A 14,059-nucleotide genomic window follows, 5' to 3' on the forward strand; every position below is an offset into this window, starting at 1 on the left:
AAGATGGTAATTAATGTGTGGCTAAAAATATCACCATAATTGAGCTCAGAGGATTTTTTTTTTCTTCTGTCATTTCTGTATCCATTTGTCTGCATGGTTGGACTGTAATTGTTTGTTGTTTTTTTCCCCCGAGTTTACACCCAAATGAATCTCACACAGTATGAGAAATAGAAGCCTCCCAAAACCATCACACCAAACAGATGGATGGTGCACATTGCCTGACTGCCTTCAGCTGCCGTTAACCTCATACTATACAGTATTTTTTCTCCGCTCCCCTCTTAGACTCCCACAAAGTTTTGTACAGGCAGAGGGCCAAGTTTAATAAAAGCTACACTGTCACTACAGAGAGGTGTGAACTCAAAGGTGCAAGACATTTTTAGATTCTGTCTGGTACCTTTCTTGATCAGACACAACCAAAGGAAGTTCTTAAAAGCTAGCAGCAACTTGCACCAGTAAGCAGTGCTGTACTAGGATGTGCGATTTGCCCGAAAATTCTCAGGATGCCTGTTGACTGCAATGATGTACAGTATCTTTTCTCACACATTCACTTTTGTTGCAAACCCTTTCTCAAAAGATAGGAAACCTTTTATACACAAAAGATGCAGAAATCGGGTTGTTCAGGTGCACTTTGGCTTTCCAGCTTCACTTGCTATTTGATGTTGCAACTTTATTTGCAAAACTTTTCCTCTGCAGCTGTGTGCACTGCACCGATAGAAGATTTGATTGAAGATTCATGATTGAAGGGGCTTTGGCTGTGTCTGTGTCTGTGTCTGTGTGTGTGTGTGTGTGTGTGTGTGTGTCTGTGTGTGTGTGTGTTATTTAAACTTTGTTACCTATAAAAAGGTGAGTCATCACCTTCAGAGTCCTCAACTTCAGACTCAGTCAATACTGTAACATTGTACTTCTCTGTGCTGCTTTATAATAGTGTTACCTTTTCTTCTTTAACCTAATCTTTGACTAGTTTTATTGGGAGAACTTTAGTTTTTAGGAAGAGATCTTATCAGTGTAATGGAAATATGGTATGCTTTCGGGAGATCTTCAGATGTCTTAGATGATGTCAGATGTCTGTAATTTATTGAAGCTTCATGCATCAAGGAGAAAAGTGATGAGCAATACAAATTTTTACACGTTAACCAGTGTATACCACCCCAAATCTGAAGGCTGCTCCAGACAGGGTGTATTTAAACCCAAATAGACTCACATGGGAATAGACTATTGGTCCAAATCGGGTTATTCTTCATCGAATCACATCACCTACATATATGTGAAGATTCTATCGGGTACCTAATCCTAAAATTACTGGCATTTTACATAAATTACATTGTATACTTTTGTCCTACTAAAAAAGAACTTGTGTAACCAAATGGCCATGAAAGCCTGAGGCACCAGCTGCTTATCTTGGCACTCTACTCCTCCACCGGTCACCCTGTCCATCTTATCTTCCTAGTGCCATTGGTTGCTATGGCCACTGCTGAGGGGGAATGAGCAAATGCGTCTAAACAGCTATGTTAGGGGTAAACATTTAACTATTGTTTAAAGTAAGATACATGTCAGTGTGATGTGTATCGAGAAGCATGGCCTAATACTACATAGAGACCTAAAGACCTAACAATAAAGGAAAAACACCTAAAGAAGTAAAAATTCCCTCACAATCAAGATATCAAATGGTGTAAAGTATGAAACACTTGACAATTGTTGAATTTTATTTCCTTTCTCCTTGTTACACACAGTGTATTCACTACTGGTTAAAAGTTTTAGAACACCTCAATTTTCCAGGCAGTTATTTAAATTTACATAATTCAATATCTCAGTGTTTCTGAAAATTACCGCATAGAACAAATATACAATTGGAGATTTTTAAAACAAGGAATGATCGAATCTTCTTGTCGAACTACATTTAATCTAACTTTTTGACTCATCCAACAGCCGAACACCCTCGTGGCATTCTGTCTATAATGGAAATCAAATATTGTTGAGAAAGTTCGTCCCAACACTGTTGCAGAAGTGCCCATAAATGTGTTGCAGTTGGGGGTTGCTTTGCATTCTCTTTCATTCCAGTTCATCCCAAACCACCTCCATGGGGGTTTACATCTGGAGACTGTGCTGGTCTTCCATCATTTGAAGCATACCGTATAGTTCTTTCCCTCTAATGTTTTGTGTCATTATCTTTGCTGTAGGATGAACCCTCACCAACCAGTCTGTCTTCCTTTTTTACTTACCTTTTTCTCACCATTCTGATAGCATTGTGCAGTTCTACTTCCTGCAGTACAGTATTGTCCTAATAAGGCATCAGAGTTTGTTCCAACACTGCTTTTGTACAGACAGAGGGTTTGTAAGTAATCAAAAAATTTTGGGCAACTGTAGGAATTGTTTGCATTCACTTACAAGGCTTCATTTACTTTCATTGTTACAGGAAAGCTGTAAGTTCACCAATTTATCAATCCCTGAAAAAGGCCTGTTTTCTCTGAAATTTACAGGATTTTACATGTTTTTGGTGACCTCAATTTTTTCTTTACCTTGGGCAGTTTACCACTTACCTTTTCTTGGTGGAGGATTTAAGGTTATTCACTGAACTTGAACTGATTAAATTTCAATAAAAACTGGGGAAATGGGGGTGTTCTAAAACATATGACCCATAGTGTATTTCATTTTGTCTTTATCTCTTTATCTTTCTTTTGATTTCCTTCTGCATAACATTTACTCAACAGACATTTCACTTTTTATTAATCTATGAAGATCTTTGGTCCCCATTTGGTGTGGTGTAATATTAACTAGTTCTCCCTTTGAAACAAGATGTATCCTCTTGTCTTTCTCATTACTCTTGCTTGTTCATTAAGGCAAAAACAATAATGAGAGTAGACTTCTTAAATTGTTATAACACCCCCCTTTTATCCTGTCATCTTGTTGAAAGAGACATTGCAGAAAGAAAAAAAAAAAATGACAGGTTTGATGGCTTAGCTAGTCTATCTGATATTTTAGGTTTAAATCTGATTAGTCAAAAGTCTTCTCCTTTGGTCCTCTTGTCTGCTGTCCTGTCACTCTAAACCATACAGTGTCATATAAATTAGAACTGACACGGCAGCAGTCCAATGGACAGCCTGAGCTTTGCCTTGTATTTCAATTTGACTTTTGAATAAAAAACAATCTAGGTCTGTTTGCATGTTGGCTGTACTAAGACTTAAAATGGCCAATATTTAGAAATAATTTTTTTCAGCAGTTTTGAGCCAAGCAATTAATTGCAAAAATTCAGCACACTCAACCTGACCCAAACCAAGTGTGTCAGATGCAGTCCAGGCAAATCCCAGTTTCAAGGATAAATGTCAAACTCCAGCAAAGATGATGTGTAGAATATGCTGATGACGCTGCTTTCTGCTGGACTGGGGATTACACACTGGACACTGACGACAGGAGGAAGCAGCATATCGCGGGTGAAGTGAAAAATACATATCATCTTGATAGCACAGGCAGTCAGCTCTGTAAAGTGCCCCTCTGTTGCCCCAAGTCCTCTCCCTCCAGTTGCTGTCCTTAGATACAAATCTACCCTATCTGCACTTGAATGTTTCTTTACATCTGCACTTTTAACAGCCCTCGTGGCAATGTTTTTTAGTTTCACACAGATGGCTAAAAATAAACTGCAAGATACACAGCTGAGAGGGGCACTTGAATGAACTGTAGGGCTCTGTGATTTTGTGTGCATATGTGCATTTGCAAGTAGTGTTTGCATATGCTCACACTTGTAAACGTGTGTTTATGTGTGCATGTCTGGATAAGATGTGTTTGCAATACACATACAGATTTTATGTGTGACCACTGCAGGCAATTCTTTGATCAGAAAACAACAATGCAAAAGAAGGTTTTGACACCACAAGGACAGCTCTTTGGCAATCTCAGCAATATTTTAATAGCAACAGTTGCTGAAGAAAGCAACTGATGTGTTTTTACAAGCTTACTGTGGTATTGGAGGAGCAAGTCTGGGTCAGTCAGGGTGAGAAACTAATATGAAGTGAAAGTTAAATTATTTGGAAAACTTCCCATCATTAAGTCTCTTTGGATTCTTAAATGAAGGGAGACAGCAGCCCTGTATTCTGGGTGTCATGTGCTATGCTAGTTAATTGATAACATACACAAACCAAGCTAGCAGTGAGCCTCTTTCACACTGGACAAAAAACCCAATAACACCCACTAACATCTTGCTTTTGTCTTCAGTGGGAAAGGGTACAATCAGCAGTCATTCCCGGGTCAATCGACTCTGTAGTGGTCACGGAAATTTATTGTATCCAGCTCTGATCGGCAGTGATTAAAACATGACATTCGGGTAGACATGCTAATTTTTTTTTCCCTTTTCCAGCGCGATGTTGTGATGCGTGTCGAAATTCCAGACATTGGCACATAAATAGCCAGGAACTTTATTTACAGTCTATGTATGGTAAAATGGTATATGGACTGCACTTATATAGTGTTTTTCTAGTCGTATCGACCAACCAAAGTGCTTTACACTACATGCCACATTCGCCCATTCACACACACTCACACATACTGATGGCACAGCCATCAAGGGCAATTTGGGGTTCAGTTCCTGGAGGAGCCAGGGATCGAACGACCCAATCTACCTCCTGAGCCACAGCCGCCATCTAAGCCACAAATTAGCTCCGTCCCTAATCGCTTAAACGTTGTTCTGGAAGCACTGAGTTTGAAGAGTCACTGACCTCCATGCTGCTTACTACTGTTTACTAACCTTGTTTTCCAGCGTATTTGTGACATCAAACTTGACACACCAGAAAAAAAACAAACAAAAAAAACAGAAAGGCAAACTCGTCTACTGGCAATGTGAGGGGAGTCAGTTGTCTATTGTAGTAGGTTTACCCACGTTTAAAAGAAAAAACCTGTATATACGCGCAGTGTAAAAAGGGTATTACTGTGTTTTCCATTGAGCTAAAGTAGCTTAGTATCTCTATGAACAAAATACCAGTTCAAGTGTAATTTAATGCAAGCAGGGACTTTCATACAAGCCTTTGAAGGAGCCAGGATTCTAAGCGCTGGCTTAGATATGAAACAGCTGGCTCAATTACAGTGACAATAACCACCGAAATATTTCTTCCTCATTTTTTATAAATCAGGCAAATGTTATCTTGCAAAATTTTGCTTTCTATAGAGCAACTCCTGTCGAAATTCAGCGAGAATGAGGAATATCAGATCCTCTTACACTGTTCCATAAGATGGAGAGATGGTTTAATCATGAGCACATAAATAAAGTTTGCCATTGGGCTAGTGTAGGTGAAGAAGAGATGGATATTAGAAAAGAGATAGGGTGATAATGAAAGTGGGAGGGAAAGAGGGGAGGATAAAAGTGTAAAAAAAAGAAAGTCTGACTGAGAATCAAAGAGAGGAAGATAGAAAGTGAATGAGAAGAAATGGAGTTTAGGGAAATGAAAAACTTGCCATTCAAGCAGGACAAGAAAGGAAGGTGAGATAGAGGCAAGATGGATGTAATAGGTAGCAGGATGAATGAGATGTGGCTGGGCTGTAGGCTATATGGAAGAAGAGATGGAGATGGAAAGGTGGAGCGAATATTCCTGGACAGAGGACAGAACCATGCAGGAAAAAAAAGATGAAATTAAAAAAAGAGAAAGATTTAGCAGTTCAAAGGTAGGGCAGGAGGAAACTAGAACAAGAAGAATTGGAGTAAAGAGTAGTGAGCTAACTGGAGTGAATTTAAACATATTCAGAAGTAAGAGGAGGTGAAGGAAGAATCCTTGGCACATGTGTGCCTTCACGGAATACAGGACTTAAGATCATATTTGAATCACAGATTCACAGACACAACAGTTTCTTTTATTGTGTTACCTTGATTTCTTTATTGCATGTCATTTGTTTAGTTTTACTTATGAGTGGTATGACTTGCCTATTTTATGACTACGATTCTTGTTTTTACTTGATTGTTATACTCTGCACACTGCACAAAACCTTTCCCCTCTCCGGAGTTTGTGTTGGAAGTCACTCAGTCTGCTGCACTTGTCGCTGCCTCCCTGGCCAAACATAGGTGAACTCTACTTACTTACAAATGTTTCTACTGCTATAATAAAGTATGTGCTCCAACCTAACAGCAATTGTGTGAAAAATCATACCATGCTTATGCTGAATAATTGCAGAGTGGAATTAGTTTTCTAGATCATTGACATCTTGTACAAATAGAAAATAAATATGAATGGACGTTTGCACAAATAATGTTTTACTTCTTAGCACATTTTTAGTAATTATGGTTTTACGGAGTGAAGCAAAGTTGGCAAGCAGGAAACGGGGTTGGATTTACAGCCAAATATGAGAAATTACCACTTTATTTTAAAATGTATTCGGTCTACTCCACTGCCTTTCTGTCCCTCAAAACTGGGGGATCATACATTAATAGGGCTGTAATACATAAACAGTTCATCGTATGTGGACGTAAACACCTTCAAATTTAAATTTGAAGTCAGCAATTTAACCTCACAGTCACTATTTCATTTTAAATCCAGTATGTTGGAGTGCAGCAATAGCAAAAATGTGTAACTCTTCTAACACTTTCTGACCACACTGTAAATTGCATATTATCTTTGTGAACCTACAGTATAATGTTTTTATTGTAGAGACTGTGTCAGAGAGATTATGATTAACCTCTAGGCCATAGTAAGTAATGGATTGCATTATATTGTAAAGACTACCTCATATTTTTTTTTTTATACAAGTAATATTTCTGACATGGCAGCAGCAATATTTACAAGCCACCTTAGCTATAACGCATTTCTCCATTCCAACACTGTTGGTTAGTGCATACATCCAGACAGAATGCTGTTGTGTAGGTACAGTACACAGTGCTGAAAGTCGACCAATAGTCACTTTTGGATTTGTCTCTGTTTTTCTGCAGTTGTCTGTGTGATTCTATTAGGCAGAGACACAAGGCAGGCTGTGCTAATACACCCCAATACTGATTTAATTCCTGCTCTCATCCAGGGTGAGTGCAGTACAGACAGTGGAATACATTATTGCAAGAAAAGCTACTTAGAACTTCACAATAACACCCAAGATTTAATGTGTATATGTGTTTGGAATATGCTTAAATGTGGTTGCTTGTCACTTATGAAGAAACACACACACACACACACACACACACACACACACACACACACACACACACACACACTTCCTTTGCCTCATTAATTGCCTCCTTGTCTCCTTTTATTCGATGTCTACTTGTCTCTCTGTCTCCCTCTCTCTACCCAGGTACTCTCTCTGGGTGCAGATGTGTTGCCAGAGTACAAGCTCCAAGCACCTCGCATCCACAAGTGGACAGTGTTGCACTACAGCCCTTTCAAGGCAGTGTGGGACTGGCTTATCCTGCTGCTGGTCATCTACACTGCCATCCTGACACCCTACTCGGCCGCATTCCTCCTCAATGACCAGGTGGGGTTTTATTTAGGGATAGGATCATTAATCAGCCTGCAGTCAAGTAAATTTTATGTATATTGTCAAATCACAAATCACAATCATGTGGCTCCTTTTTTTTTCTCTCTGCTTAAAAACCAAATCAAACGGCTAAACTACATACTGAAGCTCCTGGATCTCTCAATTACGGTTCTTTTTTCTTTTTTTTTATTCACCCTGATACAAGTAATATTTCTGACATGGCAGCAGCAATATTTACAAGCCACCTTAGCTATAACGCATTTCTCCATTCCAACACTGTTGGTTAGTGCATACATCCAGACAGAATGCTGTTGTGTAGGTACAGTACACAGTGCTGAAAGTCGACCAATAGTCACTTTTGGATTTGTCTCTGTTTTTCTGCAGTTGTCTGTGTGATTCTATTAGGCAGAGACACAAGGCAGGCTGTGCTAATACACCCCAATACTGATTTAATTCCTGCTCTCATCCAGGGTGAGTGCAGTACAGACAGTGGAATACATTATTGCAAGAAAAGCTACTTAGAACTTCACAATAACACCCAAGATTTAATGTGTATATGTGTTTGGAATATGCTTAAATGTGGTTGCTTGTCACTTATGAAGAAACACACACACACACACACACACACACACACACACACACACACACACACACACACACACACACACACACACACTTCCTTTGCCTCATTAATTGCCTCCTTGTCTCCTTTTATTCGATGTCTACTTGTCTCTCTGTCTCCCTCTCTCTACCCAGGTACTCTCTCTGGGTGCAGATGTGTTGCCAGAGTACAAGCTCCAAGCACCTCGCATCCACAAGTGGACAGTGTTGCACTACAGCCCTTTCAAGGCAGTGTGGGACTGGCTTATCCTGCTGCTGGTCATCTACACTGCCATCCTGACACCCTACTCGGCCGCATTCCTCCTCAATGACCAGGTGGGGTTTTATTTAGGGATAGGATCATTAATCAGCCTGCTGTCAAGTAAATTTTATGTATATTGTCAAATCACAAATCACAATCATGTGGCTCCTTTTTTTTTCTCTCTGCTTAAAAACCAAATCAAACGGCTAAACTACATACTGAAGCTCCTGGATCTCTCAATTACGGTTCTTTTTTCTTTTTTTTTTTATAATTTACTAAAAAAAATTTTTAATATTTGTCCACTAAAATTATGATAATGTTTACAATTTAACATAAGTAATTTTCTATGCACATGCAAATTTGTCAGATATGCAACAAAATCTGTTTCATCATCACAAAGTTTTCCAGTAAAAAGTGTCGAAATGTCAAACTCTATTTTTCCAGAAAAACTTTAAGTGAACCTAGAGAACTTTTCCTATAGTAAGTTATTTTCACAATAAAGACCTACTACTGTCTTCATATTAAATCGCTTGTGAAGCACACAGAGTATAGCATCAATACTTTAAGCATCAACATTTTCTTCCCCCAGAAAATGAACAGAGCAGAACAGAGAACAATGAGGCTCCCAATGGAAGAATATGCTTTGATTGACCAAACATCTGCTGGAAAATATTGATAAACAGTGCAATAATATACACAGAGGATTTCGATGTTACTGAAAATGAAACCGAAAAAAAAATGGAGATAGTGTTTCTCAGGACAATGTGTCCGCTGAATGCATCTGTCAAATTTTGTCTACATATGTATGCAAATAATCTTTAAACCCTTAATGCAAATCTACTTGAAAGACGTTGTCACACAGAACTGTTCTATTTCTAGAGGACCGGATTATAATTCTCCTCACCTGTCTTCCCTTACTTTCTCTCTCCTTTCTGTATTCCTCCTTTCTCTTCTCTTCTCTTGTCTCTCTCCTCTCATCTCTTCACAGGAGGACGTAGCCATGCAGAGTTGTGGTTACTCCTGCTCTCCTCTCAACGTGGTGGACCTCATAGTGGATATCATGTTCATTATCGACATCCTCATCAACTTCAGGTCTGACCTTAAGAGACATGAAACGGTGGTAGCAGTAGAAGCAACAGTAGCACTGTTATTTGATGCTTTAGAAGCAGCTGCAGCAGAAACTCTGGTAATAGCAGCACGAGAAACATGAATAGTTATTGAAATAAAAAGGGACAAAGTGGTAGTCATAGTAGTAGCAGTAGTGTCAAAAGTGTTAACAATTCAGAAACGACGACAGCTCCTGTAATGTTATCGGCACTCTTCCTCTCAGGACAACATATGTGAACTCTAATGATGAAGTGGTGAGTCACCCAGTGCGTATTGCTGTCCACTACTTCAAAGGCTGGTTCCTCATCGACATGGTGGCTGCTATTCCCTTCGACCTGCTCATCTATCGCAACGGAGAGGAGGTATGTCAAGATGGAGGGAGAGAAGGTCGGCTGTTTGTATACTGCAGAGAAGTTATGGTGGAGAGCAAAAGGAAGGGGACAAGACAAGTGGCAGTAAGATGGAGGGATAAAGAGCACAAGTTAGAAATTGACATCATGTCTGCCATCTCTGCCAGTGTCATTATCTATTGGAATAAGAGGGGGGTTAACAAACCGAGAGGTACAAAGAAGGAAGAGAAGTAGGTAGGTAAGTAGGTAAGTAGACAGGGAGGTGGGGGGATGGGAATTAAGAGGAAGAAAGAGAGAGGCAGGGGTTTCGTTTTTGTTTTATAATTTAATCGTCCCCGTGGGGAAGTTGATCTGCAGTCAGCCGTGGTGGAGCATCAAAATAAAACATCTCTACCTTACATAACACAATGCAGTGCACAACGTGCTAATGAAATAATGAGTAAATTCAGAGAGTGGTAGTTTTCGGGGGGAAAAATCAACAATTTTGGTAATCGATTAATCTTTTAAGTCATTTATGAAGCAATAATGCCAAACATTCCAGCTTCTCCAGTGTGAGGATTTGCTGCTTTCATCTAGTTTAACACCATTGCAAATTTAATATGTTTGAGTTTTGGAGTAATGGTTGGACAAAACAAGCAATTTTAAGATGTCACCTTTGACTGAAAGTGGCAGTAATCCTTCTTTCACAGGTCCATAGTTTTCTAATAACTTCCTCTGAAGTTTTCTGAAAAGACGGACACAATTGCCCAAAAATGGCCCTACATTACAGTCAAAATTAAATAAAGTCAAGTAAACTGAGATGAATCGTCATCATTTTGCATATTTCCTGACAAGTTTAGAGTCCCACAGTGTTTTTGTTTTTTTATATTGCACTGTGGGATTCTTAGCATGCTATGGACAATACTGGTTTCACTCCATTTTGATTTTTTTGAGGGTATTATGTAGAGCATACATTTCACACTTAGTATTCAGTGACTCATTTAAATGACATAAGTATATAGAAAATATGGAAATTTTCTGGAAAGAGAAGGTCAATTTAAACCCAAGCAAGTATTTATTAACGGTTGATGTGAAATGTAACTGGAAATTACATTTTTCATAGATATGAAATTATGTGCTATTTCTTGAATATATACATTTTTCTATTCCCTATAATTAGGTGAGTTACTTTTTTCTGGAAAATATCTTGAAAACTTACTTACACCTTGAAAACTTACACCTGCAAGTTATGGATCTGTAAAATAATGTCGTTAACCATTTTTCATTACCTATTTTGTGGACCCAAGGATTTATCAGTAAAATAATCAACAGATTGAGGGAGCACTCCAGTGATTTAGTATTGTACTGCCATTGAGTCGGGGGACCAACAAGAGACAGATTGAAAAAGGACTGGTAAAAAATGTTTTGTCTCTTGTGTGGATCAAGCTCAAAACACTGGATGGTTCATTTCCCATAATGCAACCTGATTTGTAACGCAAGCTTTCTGTTAAAAATGGAGGTTTAAATTCTTATTCTTAAACTTTAGAAACCACTGGAGCTACAGAAAACATTATGCACCTGTTGTCACAGACTGAGTAGTACTTCTTTGTGACTAATAAAGTCAACCTATTGAATAAAATCAGGGGAGTGTCCCTTTGATCAATAAATCAAAGTAAAAAATAATCACTGGTTACATGCCTAATGCAGTTTATACCAGAGCAAAGCATGCAGTGACACACAGTACGGTTTAATTCATTCTAGCACAATAGTTGAAGAGAGACTGCTTACTAAGGTTTTATGGTTTTCTGAACAATTGAAGAACGAAGAGATGGAGTTTGTTGGAGAATTTAAGGAAGGGGCAGGTTGGTGTCTGGAGGAGGATGTGGGAATTAGAGGAAGAGGGAGGGGACGGAGTGAGTGAGTGAGTTGCATTATCGGTTGTAGGAGTGCCCTGAGGATACTTCCCACATAATGTCGATGAAAACCACTGAGGCCAAGGTTGATAGAATCACTCCATGCTGCACCTCATCTAAGGGTAATTGTATTAACTGAGCAGTACTTGAAATGAATTTATAAGTAATGGGAGGCATGTCCAGTAGAAAACAAATGTTATTTAAAGTAATTAAGCTCAACACCAAGCCAAAAATGATGAGCATGGAAACTCCCTGACATTCAAACACTGCTAGGGAAAACTTTTGTCAAGGTTCACTTTATTGATGCTGTCCAGAAGAGACCACTGAGCCAAGAAAGTGGAGATTTTCACCAGCAGACAACTATTATTTACTGTAAGGACATGCACTGAGCAGGAGTAGGCTCTTTGCCAGCGCAGTGATCAGCCTGTTATTTATTTGTTGTATGAGCATGGAGGGGTCCAGCTGAATACAAGTAGAAAAAAGAGGGAATTGACAGCCCACAGAAATGAATGGGAGTCAGGATTTACCACCTCCTCAACAGTGCATCACTTCAGGACAAGGCCAGCGCTTGTGCGTTTAAATGTGTGTGTGACAGAATGACAGCAGTTGGGGCCACTGAGGAGATATTCAGAGCCAAGGGACTTTGTTTTCCACCATGCTTTACAATACCTTATCTCTACTTTTCTCCGTCTCTCCCACTCCCATCAGACCACCACTCTGATTGGTCTGCTGAAAACTGCTCGTCTACTGCGATTGGTCCGTGTAGCCAGAAAGCTGGATCGCTACTCGGAGTACGGAGCAGCTGTTCTTTTCCTCCTCATGTGCACCTTCGCCCTCATTGCTCACTGGCTAGCCTGCATCTGGTACAATGGCATAAAACTGTCTGATGAATCATATGACATCTACACAGGGAAAATGAGTGAATGATAGTGTCGCTGTCTGCATACATCAGAACTGGTATTGTATGGGCACTAGTGTTGTTACAGTACCAAAATTCTTAGCTTCAATACAATACAGAAAGGTTTCTTGTGCTATGTTTGTTCCCAAGCTCAGTAGCATCTCACTCTTAAGTTTGTTTTCTTCTGACTACAATCAAAGCATTGAAATTGTTATTGTAGCAAAAAAGTGTCTGTATTGTGTTTTAAAATTTCAGAATTAGTAGTAATCAAAAAATATTTGCGACAACATGAATATGAGTTATGTTCAATAATAAAGCTAGTGTGCCTATCTGAGTTTAAGTACCTACTGAAGCAGCAGCATCCAGATAATTGCTAACATCAGTAATTATATACAGCGTAATCATACTGCAACTGTTTTTATTTTTTCCAGGTATGCCATTGGTAATGTAGAGAGAAATGGTTCGATTGGCTGGCTCCACACACTAGGGGACCAATTGGGAAAACACTACAATGATTCCATCCCAGGTACTGAAAAGACAAATAGTTTAGTGCTAATGCTGGTTAGAAACATAGTAGCTGAACTGTCTCTACTGGTTTGCTTCATTCTAAGCAATTTAATTGACAAGACATACTTAATCTACATAAAATACATGTGTTTTGATTTGAGTCGATTATGGAATCATCATTGTTTATCATCTTTCATTCTGGTAAGCAAAGGACCTTTTTTGATATTCGGTTAACTTCTGTAAACACCTACACCAGGTTCAGGACCGTCCATCAAAGACAAGTACGTCACAGCTCTGTACTTCACCTTCAGCAGTCTGACCAGTGTGGGATTTGGAAACGTATCCCCAAACACCAACTCTGAGAAAATTTTCTCCATCTGTGTCATGCTCATAGGATGTAAGTACTGACATTATGATATAAGTAACTGTACCTTTGCTTCAGACCTGGGTGGGGGAAAAGTATTGTAAAACAAAAACAAACAAAACAAACAAAACAAGAGAGACAGAAAGTACATGAAACACAGTTTAGTAAACCATCAACTAACACTGGCAACCCTACCAACTGTAATATGAGCTCAAAGGACCAACCTTGGAGTAATGTGCAGTTGTTTTAAGATGATAAAGCCACCGTCCTGCTTTTTAGTGGTTGTTAAAAAAGATATGATCATATCAAACATCACGTGTAACAATGGTGAGATAAGACACCTCGGGTGCTCCTGATAACTACTATTACCGAAAACAGATGTGCAAGTTGAGTTGAGACGAGTGTGACTGGACTTTGTTTAGGATGTCACTGGATTTCAGTCAGATAATTACACAATAACACAATGTGTGAAAGCATTATTTGTGATAAATCATCTACTTCTCTTCTTAAACTTTTCTGGAGACTCTAATCAGCACAACAGGAATTACTTTACACAAGTAGCCTCAATTAGTGCGGTGTTGTTTGCTTTTAAATCACAAAGATTTTCTTTTCTCATATATTCTTCTTGTAGTTACAGTA

At 39.0% G+C, this 14,059-nt stretch overlaps 1 protein-coding gene across 6 annotated transcripts in view; it reads left to right on the forward strand.

The window, feature by feature from the left end:
* kcnh2b (potassium voltage-gated channel, subfamily H (eag-related), member 2b) overlaps positions 1 to 14,059 on the forward strand; it is a 221,154-nt gene that overhangs the window by 186,860 nt on the left and 20,235 nt on the right. For all 6 annotated transcript variants that reach the window (XM_040126771.1, XM_040126773.1, XM_040126772.1 and 3 more), the window contains exons 7-12: positions 7,258 to 7,437; positions 9,291 to 9,394; positions 9,633 to 9,771; positions 12,360 to 12,514; positions 12,981 to 13,075; positions 13,313 to 13,453. In XM_040126771.1, coding sequence (XP_039982705.1) covers positions 7,258 to 7,437; positions 9,291 to 9,394; positions 9,633 to 9,771; positions 12,360 to 12,514; positions 12,981 to 13,075; positions 13,313 to 13,453 — 814 coding nt within the window. The remainder of the gene's footprint in view (positions 1 to 7,257; positions 7,438 to 9,290; positions 9,395 to 9,632; positions 9,772 to 12,359; positions 12,515 to 12,980; positions 13,076 to 13,312; positions 13,454 to 14,059) is intronic.

This window comes from Xiphias gladius, chromosome 5 (genome assembly GCF_016859285.1).
Source record: "Xiphias gladius isolate SHS-SW01 ecotype Sanya breed wild chromosome 5, ASM1685928v1, whole genome shotgun sequence".
Lineage (NCBI taxonomy): Eukaryota > Metazoa > Chordata > Actinopteri > Istiophoriformes > Xiphiidae > Xiphias > Xiphias gladius.